This window comes from Crinia signifera, chromosome 6 (genome assembly GCF_055691185.1).
Source record: "Crinia signifera chromosome 6, ASM5569118v1, whole genome shotgun sequence".
Taxonomy (NCBI): Eukaryota; Metazoa; Chordata; class Amphibia; order Anura; family Myobatrachidae; genus Crinia; species Crinia signifera.
Window position 1 is genome coordinate 27409255 of NC_139222.1, and position 22252 is coordinate 27431506.

Genomic DNA, 22252 nt, shown 5'->3' on the forward strand with positions numbered 1-22252 from the left:
TAGATATAAGTGATGTCACAGTGACGCTCCCAGATCCCCTCACCTCCCCAGTCAGCAGGTAGATGATCTCCAGGGTGATATTTAGTATCCTCTTAGTCATGTGACTCTGGTCCTTGTCCATCCTCAGGGAATCAGTGCCGTGTCTCATCCACACGTGATGTCTAGTAAACACTCCGTTTCCTCACCGCTCGGTTGTCTAGGTGTAAATATAATTACAATAATAACCACAGTACACATTTAACATATTAGGTAAAGGTGCCCATAAATAGAAGGTGACAAGCGCTCAAGCTTTAAATTGATATCAGCACCTTGCTGATGGGGTAATGTGAGATGGTGTGTCCAGTGAAGACTGGGTGTATCCTGTACCACTGAAAGTCTGACAGAATGTTGCCGGGTGCTAGAGGTCACTGGAGCAACACGGGCTACACTCCCGGTGGGGAGGAGACTGCTGTAGGTGGAAAAGTGCTGTCCAACGCGTTTCAACCCCTCTGGGGTCTTTTTCGATCCTTGACCTCTTGCTCCAGTGACCTCTAGCACCCGGCGAATGCACACCAGCGGAACTCGAAAGTGCTTCAGTCTCTGTGGAAGCGACGCGGCCTCTACACTGGTGCAGACACCAGTAGGACACAGTACAGCACCAGCAGCGCGACGTGGGACGGAAGGATTGAGGACATCGGTGGGTATCAGGTAAGTGTGAGGTGCACCGCTGGGAACATACAGAGGACGCTCTAATTCTGGGCGACACCTGGACACTTACTTTGACCCATTGGAGCACTTATTCATCCCGCTGAGAACTGTTGTGCTGGTTTATCTCCACAACACAACCCTTTCCAGAGCACACGGACTGCATTCACCGCAGGAGGTGAAGCAGTGTGTGCTCTGACTCCAGCCTCCCTCCGTGACTTTGGACTCAGGCTCTTGCAGCCACTACCGGCCTTCCCGCATCCCTCCACGAGGGCCCCCTTCCCCACCGTATACACCCCACATGCTTGTATGACAAGAATACACCCATGTCAATAAACTTTTAAAGTTTAATAAACACCTTTTATTTACAACATTCTGTCAGACTTTTAGTGGTACAGGATACACCCAGTCTTCACTGGACACACCATCTCACGTTACCCCATCAGCAAGGTGCTGATATCAATTTAAAGCTTGAGCGCTGTTCACCTTCTATTTACAGTTTTCCCCTGGGTTTGGACATACCAGACTTAGCAGCCGGCAACCGAGGTAGAGCGCCCATCTCCCTTTTCTTTTCCCAAAGGTGCCCATACACTAGTCCGATTTGGGCCAATTTCACCCGATCCCAAAGGATCGGGCCAAGAAATTATCTCAAATCAGATGTGTTTGACGTCCTCCTTGGGTCCCATCCGGGGTCCTGTGTGCATCAGAGCGAAGCTAGAGGTCGGACCTGCTGCCCGTGCGACCTCCAACTCAGCCCCCCTCCCGATGTGGGGAACGTAGGTCGCATGCAATACACCAGTGCATATAATGTATCGCATGCTATCCTGACATCCGGGAAGACCCCAGGCTGCTTGCCCTGTGTAATCATCATAATACTAATAAGTTATCAGAAACTGGAAACCCTGTAAAAAAATATATACAATGAATAAGTTTTGTAGCAGGACACCAAAAACTGCTCCTTAATGATAAAAAAGCAGAGGCTGCTCAACTACATTATAACAACAACACACCAGAGGCTGCTCTCCCTGTATAACATTTGTAACAGGACTCCACAGGCTGCTCCCCCTGTATAACAGGACACCACAGACTGCTCCCGCTGTAAAGCATTTGTAACAGGACTCCAAAGGCTGCATCCCCTGTATGAACAGGACCCCCAGGCTGGTCTCCCTGCATAAGAGGACACCACAGGCTGCTCCCCCTGTATAACAGGACACCACAAGCTGCTCCCCCTGTATAATATTTTTAACAGGACTCCACACGCCTCTCCCCCTGTATAACAGGACACCACAGGCTGCTCCCCCTGTATAACATTTGTAACCGGACTCCACAGACCGCTCCCCCCGTATAACAGGACGCCACTCGCCGCTCCCCCCGTATAACAGGACGCCACTCGCCGCTCCCCCATATAACAGGAAGCCACAGGCCGCTCCCACCATATAATAGGAAGCCACAGGCCGCTCCCCCCTGTATAATAGGACGCCACAGGCCGCTCCCACCGTATAATAGGACGCCACAGGCCGCTCCCACCGTATAATAGGACGCCACAGGCCGCTCCCACCGTATAATAGGACGCCAGAGGCCGCTCCCACCGTATAATAGGACGCCACAGGCCGCTGCCACCGTATAATAGGACGCCACAGGCCGCTCCCCTGTATAACAGGATGCCACACGCCGCTCCCCCCCCCCGTGTAACAGGATGCCACACCCTGCTCCCCCATATAACAGGACGCCACAGGCCGCTCCCCCTGTATAAGAGGACACCACAGGCTGCTCTCCCTGTATAAGAGGACACCCTCCCACTGTATAATTCTAAAAGGGCAGCAGTGGCACAATACCATAATCTGCTGCCAGATACAGCAATGTCTTCTCTCGGTCCCCCGTAACAATCACCGCGGCTGCTGGAAGTGAGAGGCCTCGGGTAAGATCAGCAGCGCTGCTCCAGCAGGGAGCCGAGAGATGCTGCCGGCGCTAAAAGATTGATCTTCGGGAAAATGGCCGCCGCTCCCACACACAGGGTACATTTGTTATGGATACTTACAAGTCATATATACAGCATGTAATCAATCAGCTACCGGTGACCGCACATAACATAGCTCTCTCTATGCATTCTCCCAGGTATAATTACTGTCTCTACCAACCGGGCTGTGATGTCCCAGTGTCCTCATACAGCGGCAGCTATTCTATCGTACTTTGTACTCAGCTCCCAGACTCCCCCGCGGCTGTAGCCTACTAGCCGAAGTGTATTTCCTGTGTGGGGCAGAGTGGGAGGAGCTGTGTTACCAGGGAAACGTCCCTTCCTGGTGTGCATGGCAGGCAGGAGGGAGAGTGCTGCAGCTGGCACCAGGTAACCCCAGGTATTATACTGCTAGTAACAGCATAGTAGTGATTGCTGGGTGTGAGCCATAAGGGCACTTACAGGGGAGCTGCTGTTCTACTCACACAGGCTGCAGTATAATACCAGGTGTCAGAGCCATTGGAAGGTTTCTTGGCACACTAAGCAAAACTAATGTCAAATTCTGCTAATTACCCACTTTCCCAGACAGTCAAGAGAAAGTGCATAGTCATATACTCAGCTTTGCATTGAATAAGTTTCATATATATAACAGGTACTTGTTTCCTATCTGGGCGCCCGTCGCGGGCATCGCGGGTACATTTATGTATGGCCGCGACGCGACCGACGCGATGCCCGCGATTTCCCATTGAAACCAATGTTAAACTTGGAAATCGTGTCGGTCGCGTCGCGGCCGGCCATAAATGTACCCGCGATGCCCGCGACGCGATGCTCCCGATTTCCCATAGGAATCAATGTTAAAAGCCGCGATGTACCCGATTTTACTGTTAAATGCCTCAACCCACCCGATTTGGCCATAGGAATCAATGTTAAATGGGCCACAGAGCCCATTAACCCTTAAATGTCCCCCCCAATTTTTGACGCCACCCCACGATCGACGCCAACCCGAAGCGTGGCGAGCGCAGCGAGCCCGCGAGGGGCGGCGGTAAGCGTCCTCCGACCTTTTCATGCCCTACTATCCACTAGGGCGTGGTGTGAGAATATAATAGTGTGGCGAGCGCAGCGAGCCACCGAGCCCGAAGCGTGGCGAGCGCAGCGAGCCCCGCGAGGGGACGCGGATACCTTCACAGTTATGCGCGTCCCCTCGCGGGCTTCACAGTGAAGGTATCCGCGTCCCCTCGCGGGGCTCGCTGCGCTCGCCACGCTTCGGGCTCGGTGGCTCGCTGCGCTCGCCACACTATTATATTCTCACACCACGCCCTAGTGGATAGTAGGGCATGAAAAGGTCGGAGGACGCGTACCGCCGCCCCTCGCGGGCTCGCTGCGCTCGCCACGCTTCGGGTTGGCGTCGATCGTGGGGTGGCGTCAAAAATTGGGGGGGACATTTAAGGGTTAATTTGCCCTATTTGGCCCCAAATCGGGTCCATTGAGGCATTTAACAGTAAAATCGCGGTCAATCAGGATTTTTAACATTGTTCCCTATGGGAAAATCGTGGTCATCGCGGCCATCCCAATTTACCCGCGATGCCCGCGATGACCGCGATTTTTACCCCCGATGACCGCGATTTTGATCGTGGGCGCCCAGATAGGAAACAAGTACCATATAACACACGCACGCACGTAAGCCCACTCGAAGCAAATGCTTCGAAAGCTAGTCTGCTACCATGTGATTGCATGTGTGAAAGAGATGTAGTTTCACTCTGCCAGCAGATGGCAGTATTTCCGAGACACACAAACAGACACTAGACATATATATATATATATATATATATATATATATATATATATATATATATATATATATATATATATATATATATAAACAAATAGGATATAGAGTGCGCCTTTTGTTGTATCACCACCACCACATTAAAATTCAGATGGAGATGAACACTTTCATAAAACAGTTGTACAATTTATTAAAAAATCAACATGACATTTATCCAATGTTGTTCCATATGGAGTCTAGATTGTTTTCCAGTCACAATAACCTGAAGCGTTTCGTCACACGGACTTCATCAGGGGTGTAACATACATGACTCAAATAGACAAATGCTCTCAATTAAAAACGACAAGGCTGGTTCCTCTGTTAGTTCTTGAACCGACTAGAATAGTGTCTCAATTTAAAAAAATGGAATGGGGCAAATGGGCGATATGGAGAGGTCCGTCAATCCTCTCATAAACGAAGCTGTATCTCCCAAGCTGCCACTCCAAATAGCTGCAGAGTGGCAGCTTGGAAGATACAGCTTCGTTTATGAGAGGAGTCAAACATTGATGTGATAGCTATGTGTATTGTAGCCATTTTGAGCGATAGTGTTAGGACCTGCAGAAAAGTGGGGGCTTAAATGCATTGATCAATTCATGAACCAAATCTCCACTATTTATTATCAGTTAATTTAGTGTGTGCAGAGCCCCTACAATGTATGTTTAAACAATGTGGTCACAAGCCATAGGGCACCCCAAAACTAGGAAAGGTGAGTGCCAATGTTTAGTGTGTATATATATATATATATATATATTTTTTATTAACAGTTTCTTATATAGCGCACACATATTGCGCAGCGTTTTACAGAGGATATTTGAACACTCACATCAGTCCCTGCCCCAGTAGAGCTTACAATCTATATTCCCTACCACATAAACAGGCACACAGACATTCTAGGGTAAATTTTTTTGTTTGGAGCCAATTAGCCTACCTGTATATTTTTGGATTGTGGGAGGAAACCGGGGTACCCGGAGGAAACCCACGCAAGTACGGGGAGAATATACAAACTCCGCACAGTTAGAGCCACGGTGGGAATCGAACATTCTCTGTCCGCTCTATGCAAATTCTGTACAATAGTACATTTTTTTGGTAATCTAACGATACCATTTATTGATAAGGGTTGTGAGACTATAGTTTTACATTGTTCCATGTTGCAAATTGAAAGAAACGATACTCAAACCAGATTTTAAGTATTGTTATGGAACAGGGCTTATGCTGTGTACACACGGTGAGATTTGACATTCGATTTTGACTATATAGTCAGAATCGCATGAAGATCGCACAGGTTTTTTTTACCTTGCAATCCCGATGCGCGCAAAAAAATCTGCAGGGGGGGCGCAATATTTCTAGTTACGTCACTGAGTGTAGAGTGGGTATAGCTATGGGCAGTTCTAAAGCAATACAGATTCGGACCGCAGGTTATAAATAGAGTAAAAATGCTATATGCTGACCCCAGGGCCAGGGTCCAAATAACTGGGTATATCTCTGATTAGTTTGGGATCACAGGGGGACACTGTCCACTGTGTTATTCAATTTGGTAGTAGAGCCCCTGGCATGCATTATTAGAGATCATACAAATTTGCCGGGATTAAAAGCTGTAGGAGATGAAAAAGATGTCGCTTACGCGGACGACATGTTGGTATACATCTCAGACTATAGGATAGAAGTCAGGGCCGAAATAAGGGTTTCCGGCGCCCGGGGCAAGGCAGTCATTTGGTGCCCCTCTCCCCGCTGACAACATACATACCTGTGTGCAAGGGTGCGGGGACAGGCAGTGGGGTTCAGGGGACTGGTGTAGCCGCTGTAGTGGCAGCTTGACTCCGTCCGTCTCCTACTAGTGCGGCGGCGGGAAGCACCGATGACTTTGATAAGACTTGCCGGACGCTGATTGGCTGAATTGTGTCCGGCAAGTCTTTTCAAAGTCATCAGCGCTTCCCGCCGCCGCACTAGTAGGAGACGGACAGAGTTAAAGTAAGCTGCCGCTACAGCGGCTACACCACCAGTCCCTGGAACCCCGCTGCCTGTCACCGTACCTCCGCTGGCTGTTCCCTGACCTGACAGCGCCCCCTTCCCCCTCCAGTGCCCGGTGCGCGTGACCCCCCAGCCCCCCATAGTTACGGCCCTGTAGAAGTACCTGTGGTCCTAGATATAATACAAATGTTGGGAGGTATTCAGGGTGAAAGATAAATTGGGGGAAATCTAATATTTCCCAGTAAAAGACAACTGTATTGGTAAATATAGTCAGGATTCGCCCCTGAGGGGGGTAGAAGAGAGGAACTACCTTGGTGTCAGAGTCTATAACTGCTCACAGGATTTTGTTAAAAAGAACATTGAACCATTAATGACACATTACCAGGAGAAGGTTAAATCATGGAGGAGACTGCCCTGGTCATTGATGGGTAGAGTTAATCTGGTGATACTGCCTAAGCTGTCGTACATCTTCCAACAGTCACCAATAGACATACCAGGGAGAATGGATAGTATTACAGCATCCTTTATATGGGGAGGGAAGAGAGCAAGAATCAGTATTGGTACATTGACAAGGGTCAAAGAAAGGGGCGGGCTAGGTCTCCACATTTCCGATTATACTATGTGGCGTCCCAATTAAAGGCGATCAGGGGATGGGTAAAATGGGATGTATGGGAATTTGCAGATAAATTAATTGGAAACCAGATATACCGATTTGGGTACTGACAGAAGAGAAACAAGTCCACAAGCGGCTCTGTCCACAGAACTGCTTGTGCACAGAGAAGGCAGGAAGCAGAAGAGCTCTCTGTTGTTTGCAGTACACTTGCCCTTAAATAACACCAATAGCGGAAGCCAGAACCCGTCTTCAAAAAGTTTCTGGTTGCTACAGAAACGAAACGTGTCGACGTCACTGCCGCCTACACGTTTGCACTCCAGGATTCTCCCCATCAGCTGGTTGTCACCTGGTCCTCCTTCTACGTGAGCCGCTATACTCAACAGAGATCCACACGCTTACCACAGCAAGCGGTTCGAGGTAGCCGCCGGACCGCCACCTACTCATCATCTGGCGCTATTACCAGGATCCTCACTACGGCTGCTTGCACAGGGTTGAGCCTCTGCTCCATCGGGTTTCCCGGTGCCCCCTCAATTACAAACCTATTGCAGGGTGAGCTTTACCAGTATTATTCCTTTCAACAACCATTGCCGCATTAATTGCAATTGACTTTATTTATGCGTGGACTGCTTACAGGCTAATTTGGCCGGGTGCTTTACTAACTTACGGCTCATACAAACCAAAAGCTTGCGCTTTTCACAACTAACTTATTTAACCAACGTGGCAACCAAATTGTATTACCAGTCCACACCATCAATTGGACATAAATGAGTACATATCAATTAAATGAATGGAGTATCACTGCAAACGTGCTAACCAATAAGATTTATTTTTATGCTTATCGTATTTTATGTATATGTATTGTTATATTGTGTATGAATTGTATAAATTGATGCTATTTTATATAAAATGTAAATGGATACAGTGTGTCCAGTGTACATTTTATTCAGCAAGGTGTATTTTTATACTGTATCCATTCTACAGCGCACGGTGCTCAACTCCTCTCTATGGCCCTTATTCTGGTTGGTGCGGTAATATCCGCGTGCGTTCGTGCCGCCGATGTTTTGTGTCTGCGCATGTGCGAGCGGGGCGTACGGCCAAATCCCGCATGAAATGTGAACACTCCGAACAGGGGGTGGAGAGGGGTGTGAAGGGCTGTTTGGGCTCATTACCATATGTTTACACCCCGCGTTTCATGGGCGTTCCCATGCAAATGCTGGGCGTACGTATGGTAATGTGGCCGTGACGCACGTGTAGGGGGCGGACATATGACATCGCCGGATGTCAGCTGCCCGCCCAGATCCCTGCTTTTGGACAGATCCCTGCTTTTGCACGGAAAAATGTCCGTGTGGTCTGAGGTTGCGGGAGCTGGTGGACCACTCGGTCCTGCATTCGATGGTCTGCGACCATCGAATGATGGGGGAGGTTCCCTGAGATGGAGGAGGCGTATTCCATGAAAAATACACGTGCGGTCCATTCGGCCAGCTTCTTACCGCGTACGGACGGAGTTGGCGATCCATATGGAAGGCGGGGTTTCGCACGCACGGTCCTGGCCGCATATTCGGATCTGGCCGCACCGATCAGAATAAGGCCCTATATTCTAATCTTTTTGTGAGTTCTAATAACTCATAGAAACACCTGCAGCAGTAGTGGATACACACTCATTTATATTCCCATTATCCCTAAGGTAGTGGATACACACTCATTAATATTCCCATCATTATCCCTAAAGCGCCGGAATCTATAGGTTAGTGGGCGGAGTTTGATTATCCCCAATTCACCTATATCCCTTTGTCTGTTTTAGCTGTGAGCCATTTATATTCCACTGATTGTATTGGTTCAGAAGGAGACCTAGCCAAGGCCTGCAACACCAGAGACAGGTCCCAGAACAAGCCCTGCATGACCGGAGCTTGGGAGACCCTGGGGGTTATTCAAGTTCCTTCAGTCCTCCGTGCATTTGATGTTGCGCGTCTACACATGCGCAGGTGCGTTTGTGCAGACGTAGAGCGCGTGCACCCGCGCGAACATTCGGTTCGCGGGTTCACGCACCCATGACGGCGTGAGGGGGCGGAAAAGGGTGGGGGGGCGCCGGGCTGCTCCATTACCATATGGGAACGCCCAGCGTACCATGGGCGTTCCCATGACAACGCTGGGCGTTCTCATGGTAATGAGGCGGAAGATATATTCCTCAGAAGATATAAAAATATTAGGGACAGCAATAAAGAACTGACAGGAGAAAAGTTAGACTAGCACTAAGTCACATATACAACACAACCAGCAGTTGGCTGAGGCAAATTAATGCCACTGCACCCCAACCAACCACTGTACCCTATGGAGTAAGTGGGACGTAGGTATCTGTGAAAGCGCTACAGCGTGTGGACGGTTTCACAGGGGAGACTGTACCCGCGCTCTAGGAGGCTCTGGGTGTGATGCTAAAGATGGCTGCCGGACTCTTGGGAGAGCAGAAAAAGAGAAAGCAACTTCCTGGGCGGCAGATTGGCGCCCAAAGCTGGGGGAGGTGCTGCAGGCTAGGCACCAACCCCCTGTGCTGGTCTTCCCCCACCTGCGGATAGTGAGCCCTGTAATGGGTAAATATATCCAGCCTGCACTCTGGCCCCGGTGGTCTAGTGGAGTCCCTGCCACAAGCAGCATCCACCCCAGCTGCTGCGGCTTGTCTCCCCCGGCGTGCAGCGTGACAGCGGTATGCGCTTTCAGAGAGAGCCTTACCTGCTCCGGCCACGCCGTCTAGGAGAGAAGAGTCCGGCGGTGCTAGGAGCTGCCGCAGCACCGGCCGGTGTTTGACAGCTGAGGCAGCCCAGCCACATCGTGTGACTCAGTGTAAAAATAAGAATGAGCAATAAAAATAAAAGCTTCTTTGGGCTTCCCTCCCTGAGGTAAACCCAGCTGAACTAAATGGTGCTCCAGCTTCCTGCTGGCACCAACACAAACTGAGGAGCTGAGCATGGAGGCGGGGTTATAGGGGAGAGGGACCAGGCATCCTGGGAAACTTTCAAAGCTTCGCTGATTGGTGCCACAGTCCTCTGGATCGGCTACAATCCCGATGTCACCCTGTGACATGGAACCCTAGGAAGACATGATTTATGCCCAAAATGCAGTATACAGCAGGGTACATGTATGCATAGGATTTGGCAGTGTCACAGGGGAAGGAGATTTGGGGAGAGAATCCAAAATAGAATGGTCAAGGTGGGACTACCGGTAGAATATCTGGATGTAACTATGTATTTTGGGCTTAAACCCACAGGTAAGGGCAATGAGCCCGTTTATACCGCCGGTGGAGAACCTAGCTGCTCTGGCAAAAGTAATAATAGCAGGGAAATGGAGGCGCATGAGGCACCGGATCTATACCACGGGATCCATCTGGTAAACCATACAGTAGATAATGAGAAGTACACATACACCAACAGTAATAATGTAAGAAAGTGTCATCAAACGTGGGAGAGATGGACGCTGTCAGAATTCTATGAGGCTTATACAGGAGTATACACAACAATGCATATACATTATACAAATCCACACTATTACACAGGACCAGACACAGGAATAGCTTTATTATAAATGGCAGTATACAGAAGGTGAGATAGATGAGGCACAATGTAAGTTTAGTATAATCGGTATAATGGCATCGCTTGTCAGACATAAAGCACATATACACTGCACAGATATAAGGTAGGGGAAAGGATGGGATGTAACATCTTATCTCTATATCATACGCATATTGTAATAATAAGAAATACTGAATAACAAAAATAAGATCTGGGCAGTGACTGGGTGGATGTTTGTACCCACACACACTGAGCGACTTTCAGCTCAAAGCCGCCCAGTGTGTATGGCCCGGTGATGAGCGCTGCTGCGCACTCCCGCATCATCGCCGGGAAAGCCATTCATCTGCTGATATTACCAGCAGATGAGCGGCTTTGAGGACGGATTTGCATAGCGCTGCGCTATGCAAAGCCGCCCTCCCCCCTCTGACAGCGCTGAGCTGGCGGAAAGCCGCTCAGTGTGTATGTACCGAGCGGCGTCCCCCCCCCCCCCCCCCGCAATGATAGCGATCATCGCTGTCCATACACGCTAAGCATAATCACCCAGTGTGTATGGACCTTTAGTCAGCAGCTCTAGAGAGGGGGGAGGGGGCTGGATGAGGAGGAACATCAGCCAGGACAGTTTCTGCTGAGCTTACATTTAAGAACCCTCAGGTAGCTCCCACAGTTTCTAGGAGGACCTTGAGCCAGCATTGCTTCAGGGAGATGATCCCTGTGAAGGAAACAGGGGTATCCTCACATCAATGCTCATGTTTAATGTAGATCTGCTCATCCAAATGTTATTTTTCTGGTATTTACAAAGTATACATTTATTTATAAATCATGTCCCACACTGCAAACATGGAAAAGATTTCTCTGATGTCTAACAAGATGTGATTTATTGGTAAAACATTTTCACACATTCAGCATGAAAATGGTTTCTCACCTGTATGTAACCTCTCATGTACAACAAGACTGGATTTATCTCTATAACATTTCCCACACTCAGAGCATGAAAATGGTTTCTCACCTGTATGTACCCTCTCATGTATAACAAGACTGGATTTATTCCTATAACATTTCCCACATTCAGAACATGAAAATGGTTTCTCACCTGTATGTACCCACTCATGTTTAACAAGACTGGATTTAAGTGTAAAACATTTGCCACATTCAGAACATGAAAATGGTTTCTCACCTGTATGTAGTCTTTCATGTTTAATAAGATTGGATTGATCAGTAAAACATTTCCCACACTCAGAACATGAAAATGGTTTCTCACCTGTATGTACTCTCTCATGTTTAATAAGACTAGATTTAGTGCTATAACATTTCCCACATTCAGAACATGACAATGGTTTCTCACCTGTGTGACTTCTCAGATGTATAACAAGAACTGATTTTCTTTCAAAACTTTTCCCACAGTCAGAGCATGAAAATGGTTTCTCACCTGTGTGACTTCTCTCATGAGTAACACGATTGGATTTATCAGTAAAACATTTCCCACACTCAGAACATGAAAATGGTTTCTCACCTGTATGTACTCTCACATGTTTAACAAGAGAGGATTTAAGTGTAAAACATTTCCCACATTCAGAACATGAAAATGGTTTCTCCCCTGTATGTACTCTTTCATGTTTAATAAGATTGGATTGTTCAGTAAAACATTTCCCACACTCAGAACATGAAAATGGTTTCTCACCTGTATGTACTCTCTCATGTTTAACAAGACTAGTTTTAAGTGTAAAACATTTCCCACATTCAGAGCATGAAAATGGTTTCTTAACTATGTAATCTTTTGAATGTAAAACAGAATCAGACTGATGTATAGAACGCTCACCAAACTCAGAACTGGATGATATTGTATCATCTTTATGGTCTGTACTGTGTGTAGTAAGGTCTGAATGATCAGGAGAAGGTTCCTCATGACTAGAGGGACCAGATGACATATCTGCACTGTGAAATGTTGGGTGTGTATTGGGGATAATGGGGATTTCCTCTGAAGAATCTTGTCTGATGTTCTTATCTTCTAGTATATAACCTGGAGACACAATGAGATCTCCCTCCGAGGTATTCCTGCTTGTGCGCCCATCTACAGGAAACAGATGAATGACAACAGACAGAATTGTTTACATTGAGAGACAAATGTACATGGAGGTTTTATCACTTACACTGAACATGTCTAATGCTGCGCACACACTGGCCGATATATCGCTGGTCCGTCAGCCACTGGGCACCAGTAATAGGACTGTAACCAATAGGACTGTGCAACAGAGCCGATGGCCGATATATTGGTGGCTATGGCACCGATTCTGGTTAAGTCTGTACCGAGTCTCGGAGTGGGAGTGGGAATGCCCATGAAACGCTGGGTGTTCCCGTGGGTCATCACCTCCTGCTCGAGTGCCACGCTGAGAGGGTAAGTCGGTGGGGTTGGTCCCAAAGAAGCCCTGCACATAACTGATTATGCGCAGGGCACCACCATCGGTCCCCCATGGGAATATGTGGGGGCCTGAATGGACTACAATTGGGTCCATCTGCCGTCCGCCCATATAACCCGCTGCAGGAACCGGCGGTGATTGGCAGCTGAAATGGGTGGGAGCATGTAAAGGTGCCCACCCAGCTGTGACGTTAGTCACAAGGGATTAGGCAGGGGGAGAGGGGAACTTGTAGGGGAGCCCGGCACCGGTGAACAGGAGTCCTGCCAATACTGGTAAAGAAGAAAGAGACCTACTCCCCCCCCCCCCCCCCCCCTTGTTACTTTTTAATGCTAATAAAGTAATCTATACTTCTGTTATAGCGCTCTCTTAATTGTTATTTTATTTTTGTCTAAGGTATACAGAATACCTATTGGGAGCTGCAATAACACATAACTGGTCTTTTAATAATCTCGTTAGACAGCATTCACTTTAATTAATATATTTTTAAGTATTGATTATCATGATTATCCTTTTCCACCAGTGTGTGGGGAGGAGACTGGTCAGATCTCTGGTAACACACAGTGACATGATGTGAGGGGAGAGCAGGAGTATAATAGGGGCTGATGGCTCCTGATGTATGAGATACACCAGAGAGTGTGGGGAGGAGACTGGTCAGATCTCTGGGCTGGTAACACACAGTGACATGATGTGAGGGGGAGAGCAGGAGCATAATAGGGGCTGATGGCTCCTGATGTATGAGATACACCAGAGAGTGTGGGGAGGAGACTGGTCAGATCTCTGGGCTGGTAACACACAGTGACATGATGTGAGGGGAGAGCAGGAGTATAATAGGGGCTGATGGCTCCTGATGTATGAGATACACCAGAGAGTGTGGGGAGGAGACTGGTCAGATCTCTGGGCTGGTAACACACAGTGACATGATGTGAGTGGGAGAGCAGGAGTATAATAGGGGCTGATGGCTCCTGATGTATGAGATACACCAGAGAGTGTGGGGAGGAGACTGGTCAGATCTCTGGGCTGGTAACACACAGTGACATGATGTGAGTGGGAGAGCAGGAGTATAATAGGGGCTGATGGCTCCTGATGTATGAGATACACCAGAGAGTGTGGGGAGGAGACTGGTCAGATCTCTGGGCTGGTAACACACAGTGACATGATGTGAGGGGGAGAACAGGAGTGGTACTTATGTAATATCTGGGCTCCCGTTTTTCTTATGAGACCGCGTGCGCTTGCCACGCTTCGGGCACGGTGGCTCGCCACACTATATAAAATCAACTCCATGCGTAGTTGGATAGTAGGGGGTATGAAAAAATGGGGTGCATTTAACATGGGAGCCCAGATAATACATAAGTACCGCAGGAGTATAATAGGGGCTGATGGCTCCTGATGTATGAGATATACCAGAGAGTGTGGGGAGGAGACTGGTCAGATCACTGGGCTGGTAACACACAGTGACATGATGTGAGGGGGAGAGCAGGAGTATAATAGTGGCTGATGGCTCCTGATGTATGAGATACACCAGAGAGTGTGGGGAGGAGACTGGTCAGATCTCTGGGCTGGTAACACACAGTGACATGATGTGAGGGGGAGAGCAGGAGTATAATAGTGGCTGATGGCTCCTGATGTATGAGATACACCAGAGAGTGTGGGGAGGAGACTGGTCAGATCTCTGGTAACACACAGTGACATGATGTGAGGGGAGAGCAGGAGTATAATAGGGGCTGATGGGTCCTGATGTATGAGATACACCAGAGAGTGTGGGGAGGAGACTGGTCAGATCTCTGGGCTGGTAACACACAGTGACATGATGTGAGGGGGAGAGCAGGAGTATAATAGGGGCTGATGGCTGCTGATGTATGAGATACACTAGAGTGTGGGGAGGAGACTGGTCAGATCTCTGGGCTGGTAACACACAGTGACATGATGTGAGGGGGAGATCAGGAGTATAATAGGGGATGATGGCTCCTGATGTATGAGATACATCAGAGAGTGTGGGGAGGAGAATGGTCAGATCTCTGGGCTGGTAACACACAGTGACATGATGTGAGGGGAGAGCAGGAGTATAATAGGGGCTGATGGCTCCTGATGTATGAAATAGCTGTAAAGCTGTATTAACAGCACAAGAAAAATACTGTGTGTATATAATAAGTGATTTATCCTCACCTGTGCTGATATCTGTAGGGATTTCCTCCTTCTTACACTGCTGATCACCACTCATATGTGTGTCTTCTGTCTTTATATCTTCTTTCTTATCTGACACATACTCTTCTTCCTCTGTGTCTTCTGCCTTAATAGCAGACATATCTTCACATTGAACCTACAAAAAAATATCACATTAGTAATGTCTGATGCTAGTGAGATTACACAGCAGAACATCATTGTATATAGTAAAATATTAGTGTATAATATACACACACGCACATTTATTTATTATTTATTTATTAACAGTTTCTTATATAGCGCACACAAATTCCGCAGCGCTTTACAAAGCATAATTAGGAACAAAAACACATATCAAATTACAGTACAAGACAGTTTAGGACAAGTACATGGTTAATATGGATAGTTGCATCAGGGGACAGGACACTGAAGCAATCATCAGGGTGGCAGAGGTTTATATATTCTAAGAAAGGCACAAGAGGAGAGAGGGCCCTGCCCGTGAGAGCTTACATTCTAAAAGGGGAGGGTTAGACAGACGGGGTGACACAGAAGGGAAAGAAGTGGGCATAAACAGTAAATTAGGATGAGAGATGGTCAGGTTTTATGCTGGAGGGTGGGAAGAGGTCAGCTTAGTCTTTGATATTTTAAGTCTAAAAAAGCGCTGGGTCATCCAGGAGTAGATAGCAGAGTGACAGTAGGAGATATGAGTGAGGATGGAAGGAGAGAGATCAGAAAAGGAGCGGTAGATTTTAGTATTATCAGCATAGAGGTGATAGTGGAAGTTAAGTGAGCAAATAAGTTCACCCAGAGAGGACATATAGAGATAGAGAAGAAGAGGACCAAGAATAAAATTTTGGGGGACATCTATTATCAATGGAAGAGCAGGAGAGGTGAAGTCATTAGAGGTACAGCAGGGCATTTTCAAAACAGAAAATTACAGCACATGCTGCAATTTATATAGAGAAGTCACTTTGGTATATTGGGGAGACCCTAATTTCCACCCACCTGATCCTCCTGTGGGGTCCTGTGAGTCTCCTCTGTATAGTGCTGGGAATACAGAAGACGGGGACATCTCTCTGGTGTATCTCTGTTACTGGGCCCATCTGTAGGAGACACACAGTGACTGAATATATTGTACATGTGGATTAGCAGATGAAGTGTGTATATTGGGGGGCCCCATACCTGCTCTCCCCTGTACAATAACATAAAGTCTCCTCTTACCCAGTGATGTGAGGGGCCGGTGATTCTCCATCATAACATTCCTGCACAGACCCTTGTGTTCCTCTATATAATCCTCCTCCTGCATGGAGAGACAGACAGTGACATCCTGACACCTTCTAGAAAACCGACACATACAGTGATACAGACATCACCCGGACACATCCCCTCGTGTTACTGTATAATGCCTCATTCCCAGTGGTCACCTCTCCGGTCACACCCCTCTGTGTTACTGTATACTGTCCCATTCCAAGCAGTCACCTCTCCAGTCACATCCCCCGGTGTTACTGTATAATGTCCCATCCACAGCAGTCACATCTCCGGCCACCTCCCCCGGTGTTATTGTAGAATGTCCCATCCCCAGCAGTCACCTCTTCGGTCACATCCCCCAGTGTTACTGTAGAATATCCCATCCCCAGCAGTCACCTCTACGGTCACATCCCCCAGGTGTTACTATATAATGTCCCATTCCTAGCAGTCACCTATTTGGTCACATCCTCTGGCATTACTGTATAATGCCCCATTCCCAGCAGTCACTTCTCCGGTCACATCCCCCAGTGTTACTGTATAATGCTCCATTCCCAGCAGTCACCTCTTTGGTCACATCCCCCGGTGTTACTGTATAATGTCCTATTCCCAGCAGTCACCTCTCCGGTCACATCCCTCTGTTACTGTATAATGTCCCATTCCCAGCAGTGACCTCTCCGGTCACATCCCCCGGTTTTACTGTATAATGTCCCATTCCCAGCAGTCACCTCCCTGGTCACATCCCCCTGTGTTACTGTATAATGTCCAATTCTCAGCAGTCACCTCTCCGGTCACATTCCCCAGTGTTACTGTATAATGTCCCATTCCCAGCAGTCACCTCCCTGGTCACATCCCCCTGTGTTACTGTATAATGTCCAATTCTCAGCAGTCACCTCTCCGGTCACATTCCCCAGTGTTACTGTATAATGTCCCATTCCCAGCAGTGACCTCCCTGGTCACATCCCCCGGTGTTACTGTATAATGTCCCATTCCCAGCAGTCACCTCTCCGGTCACATCCCTGTGTTACTGTATAATGTCCCATTCCCAGCAGTCACCTATCTGGTCACATCCCCGGTGTTACTGTATAATGTCCCATTCCCAGCAGTCACCTCTCCGGTCACATCCCTGTGTTACTGTATAATGTCTCATTCCCAGCAGTCACCTCTCCGGTCACATCCCCCGGTGTTACTGTATAATGTCCCATTCCCAGCAGTCACCTCTCCGGTCACATCCCTGTGTTACTGTATAATGTCCCATTCCCAGCAGTCACCTCTCCGGTCACATCCCTGTGTTACTGTATAATGTCCCATTCCCAGCAGTCACCTATCTGGTCACATCCCCGGTGTTACTGTATAATGTCCCATTCCCAGCAGTCACCTCTCCGGTCACATCCCTGTGTTACTGTATAATGTCCCATTCCCAGCAGTCACCTCTCCGGTCACATCCCTGTGTTACTGTATAATGTCCCATTCCCAGCAGTCACCTCTCCGGTCACATCCCCAGTGTTACTGTATAATGTTCCATTCTCAGCAGTCACCTCTCCGGTCACATTCCCCCGTGTTACTGTATAATGCCCCATTCCCAGCAGTCACCTCTCCGGTCACATCCCCCAGTGTTACTGTATAATGCCCCATTCCCAGCAGTCACCTCTCCGGTCACATCCCCCGGTGTTACTGTATAATGCCCCATTCCCAGCAGTCACCTCTCCGGTCACATCCCCAGTGTTACTGTATAATGTCCCATTCCCAGCAGTCACCTCTCCGGTCACATCCCCAGTGTTACTGTATAATGTTCCATTCTCAGCAGTCACCTCTCCGGTCACATTCCCCCGTGTTACTGTATAATGCCCCATTCTCAGCAGTCACCTCTCCGTGTTACTGTCTAATGTCCCATTCCCAGCAGTCACCTCCCTGGTCACATCCCCCGGTGTTACTGTATAATGTAAAACACCCACAAAGAAAAAAGCAAGCGGGCCAAGAAATCGAATGTGTCCGCCTTGGGTCCAATTCACATCGTACCTGAGCAGGAAAGTCGGACCTGCTGCCCACTCGCCCCACCTCCCAGTGGCGGGGAATGGGGTCGCATGGGATACATCGCATGTGAAAGGACCGCATGTGATGCATCGTATGCAGGTACCAGGTGGTTCGGAGGGGGCCATACACTGCTGCGATACATCCCAGTAGTGTATGGCCACCATAAGAGAAATCCACACAGAGGCACAACAGCAGCCTCTAATGTTTCCACATATAAATATACATCATACAGAGAACAATGGGTACATGTACAGTATAAGCGCTATAGTATACCACTACAACGTCCATTGTAGTACATGGTTATCTCAAAGTCATTGTAATGGGGCACCAACGGCTGCTCGCCCTGTATAATCATCATACTACTACTAAGAAGATATCAGAGACTAAAAACCCTGAAAATAAATAAATAAAATGAATTTAAGTTTTGTAACAGGACAACAAAAGCTGCTCCCTAATGGTAATTAAAAAAAAAGGCAGAAGCTGCTGAACTATATAATAATAACACCACACCAGAGGCTGCTCCCTCTGTATAACATTTGTAACTGGATGCCACAGGCCGCTTCCCCTGTATAAATAGGACGCCAGAGGCCGCTCACACCACAGGCCGCTCCAACTGCATAAACAGGATGCCGTGGGCCGCTCCCCCTTGTATAACAGGACACCACAGGCTTCTCACCCTGTATAACAACACCAGGGCAGCACAATACCATCACATGCTGCCAGATACAGCAATGTCGGTACTCTTTACTTAGAAGGGCGCCCATCTCGGCCATCTCGGGCATTGAATGCACTAAAAAATCAGGTGCGATGCGACAGACGAGATGCCCGAGATTTCCCATAGGGAACAATGTTAAATGTCTCAATTGACCCGATTTTCCTGTTCAATGCCTCAATTGACCCAATTTTTCCATAGGAAACAATATTAAATGGGCCACAGAGGCCAAATAGGCACCCTGAAGTGAATAATGGCCACCCGAATTGTTAACGCCACCCCACGATCAACGTCAACCCGAAGCATGGCGAGCGCAGCGAGCCCGCGAGGGGCGGCGGTACGCGTCCTACGACCTTTTCATACCCCCACTATCCACGTCGGCGTGGAGTTGAGAATAGAAAGTGTGGCGAGCGCAGCGAGCCACCGAGCCCGAAGCGTGGCGAGCGCAGCGAGCCCCGCGAGGGGACGCGGATACCTTCACAGGTATCCGCGTCCCCTCGCGGGCTTCACAGCTGTCCGCGTACCCTCGCGGCGCTCGCCACGCTTCGGGCTCGGTGGCTCACTGCGCTCGCCACACTTTCTATTCTCAACTCCACGCCGACGTGGATAGTGGGGGTATGAAAAGGTCGTAGGACGCGTACCGCCGCCCCTCGCGGGCTCGCTCCGCTCGCCACGCATTGGGTTGACGTTGATCGTGGGGTGGCGTTAACAATTCGGGTGGCCATTATACACTTCAGGGTGCCTATTTGGCCTCTGTGGCCCATTTAACATTGTTTCCTATGGAAAAATCGGGTCAATTGAGGCATTGAACAGGAAAATTGGGTCAATTGAGACATTTAACATTGTTCCCTATGGGAAATCTCGGGCATCTCGTCGGTTGATCGCACCCGATTTTTTAGTGCATTCAATGCCCGAGATGCCCGAGATTTTTTACTAACGATGCCCACGATCAAAATCGTGGGCGCCCTTCTAAGTAAAGAGTACCGCAATGTCTTCTCTCGGTCCCCGTAACTTAATCACCGCGGCTGCTGGAAGTGAGAGGCCTCAGGTAAGATCAGCAGCGCTGCCCCAGCAGGGAGCCGAGATGCTGCGCCGCCACGTCACTGACTGAATGCAGGGATCGGTCTTCGGGAAAACGGCCGCCGCTCCCTTACACAAGGGACAATTATTATGGAACCTTTCTGGTGGTGTTATCGCTACTGGTGACCTCGCCTCACAGAAATCTCTCTCTATGCATGATTCACACAAGGTAATTACAGCTTCGGCTGTGATGTCCCAGTGTCCTCATATAGCGGCGGCCATTTTGTTGTGGTTTGTACTCAGCTCCCAGACTCCCCCGCGGCTGTAGCCAAAGTGTATTTCCTGTGTGGGGCAGAGTGGGAGGAGCTGTGTTACCAGGGAAACGTCCCTTCCTGGCGTGCATGGCAGGCAGGAGGGAGAGTGCTGCAGCTGGCACCAGGTGACCCCAGGTATTATACTGCTAGTAACAGCATAGTAGTGATTGCTGGGTGTGAGCCATAAGGGCACTTACAGGGGAGCTGCTGCTCTACTCACACAGGCTGCAGTATAATACCAGGTGTCAGAGCCAGTTTCTTGGCATCCTAGGCAAAACTAATGTCAACTGCCCCCCTAATACCTAGGGGCATAACTAGAACGCTGTGGGCCCCATAGCAAACTCTTGAGAAGTCCCCCCCCCCCCCATGTGAAATACAACTCCCATCTCAGTAAATTTCCCCCACATTGTCACTACAATTCCCCTACGCTGGGTACACACTGGCTGATTTATCGGTAACGATATGCACAATACCGATATCACATGAATATCATTGAGGTTGTACCGTCAATATCGTTAAAGATGTGCAATTTCTGTTGTCTGTACATGCAGCTGAATCTGACAGTATTGTCAGAGGCTGCATGTACGTAGCAGGGGGCGGGTGACATCACTGACTGATATTGTTAACAGTATTGGTCTATATGTATGCACTTTATTGCGACAATTGCTTTAGTGTGTACCCAGCATTAGGGCATAGTTACCTCCCCTCCTGCATTCTGCAGGAGTCTCCCTGAAATAGCAGCAATCTCCCTCTCTCCCTCATTAGTCTAGCAATCTCCCTCATTTCAACTAGCCCACATTACACTGTTACATTTTAGGGGGAAAAAGGAACGAAAGATAGATACATTTACATTAAATCATCAGCACCATTTCCCAGCACTTTAGAAAGTATAGTAGCTCTTACTAACTGCTTTGGGGCTCATCTACATTTGGATATAATTAATTTGAAAAGATTCTAAGTGCCACGTTCACAATCTCTCCATATATGGAAGTAGACACGCCCCCTTTTGTGGAGCATGCCACGAAACCCTTAATGGGGCACAGTGAAAACTTCTACTACCAACTATAATCTCCCTGAAACTCGTTTTCAAAAGTAGGCAAGTATGTATTAGGGTAGCAAGAGAGAGAGGCGTCAGAGAGAGGGGGAAGGAGACAGTGTCAGAGAGAAGGGGAGGAGATGGCATCAAACAGAGGTAAAGGAGATGGCATCAGGGAGAGGGGGAGGAGATGATGTTAGAGAGAGAGAGGGGAAAGGAGACTGCGTCAGAGAGAGAGAGAGGCAGAGATATCATCAGAAAGAGGTGAATGGAGATGAGGTCAGAGAAAGAGGGGCAGAAGACAGCGTCAGAGAAAAAGGTGGAAGAGACAGCATCAGAAAAATAAGGGGTGGAGACTGCATCAGAGAAAGAGGGGGAGGAAACGGCAGATAGGGGGGATGACAGCGTCAGAGAGGGGTAATAGCATCAGAGAGGGGGGAGACAGTCATAGAGGAGTAGTAGACAGCATCAGAGAGGGATATGAGACTGCGCCAGAGAGGGGTAGGAGACAGTGTCAGATAGAGGGGGATGGGACAGTGTTTGAAAAAGAGAGTGGGGAAGTTAGACAGCTTCAGAAAGAGAGTGGGGATGAGCATACCTCATTTCAGCAGTCGTTGGGAGCACAGCCAAGGGGCCTCTTATGGGGGTGGGCACTTCACTGCATTAGGCCACGCCCCCTAAAGTTTCGCAAATCGCAGGACTGCTGGAAGCAG

The 22252-nt window shown here is 48.5% G+C and overlaps 1 protein-coding gene across 2 annotated transcripts in view; it reads right to left on the minus strand.

Annotated features, from left to right (window-relative positions):
• LOC146010190 (uncharacterized) overlaps positions 1 to 22252 on the minus strand; it is a 109343-nt gene that overhangs the window by 10760 nt on the left and 76331 nt on the right. Inside the window, exons 1-5 of one of the 2 annotated variants that reach the window (XM_083151190.1) lie at positions 19134 to 19191; positions 16400 to 16478; positions 16184 to 16281; positions 15182 to 15335; positions 11504 to 12672 (exon numbers count right to left, since the gene is read on the minus strand). In XM_083151190.1, coding sequence (XP_083007316.1) covers positions 11504 to 12672; positions 15182 to 15335; positions 16184 to 16281; positions 16400 to 16433 — 1455 coding nt within the window. In that variant the 5' untranslated portion in view covers positions 16434 to 16478; positions 19134 to 19191. Of the gene's footprint in view, positions 1 to 11503; positions 12673 to 15181; positions 15336 to 16183; positions 16282 to 16399; positions 16479 to 19133; positions 19192 to 22252 lie in introns of those variants that run through there. The other variant, XM_083151191.1, reaches the window with a different exon arrangement.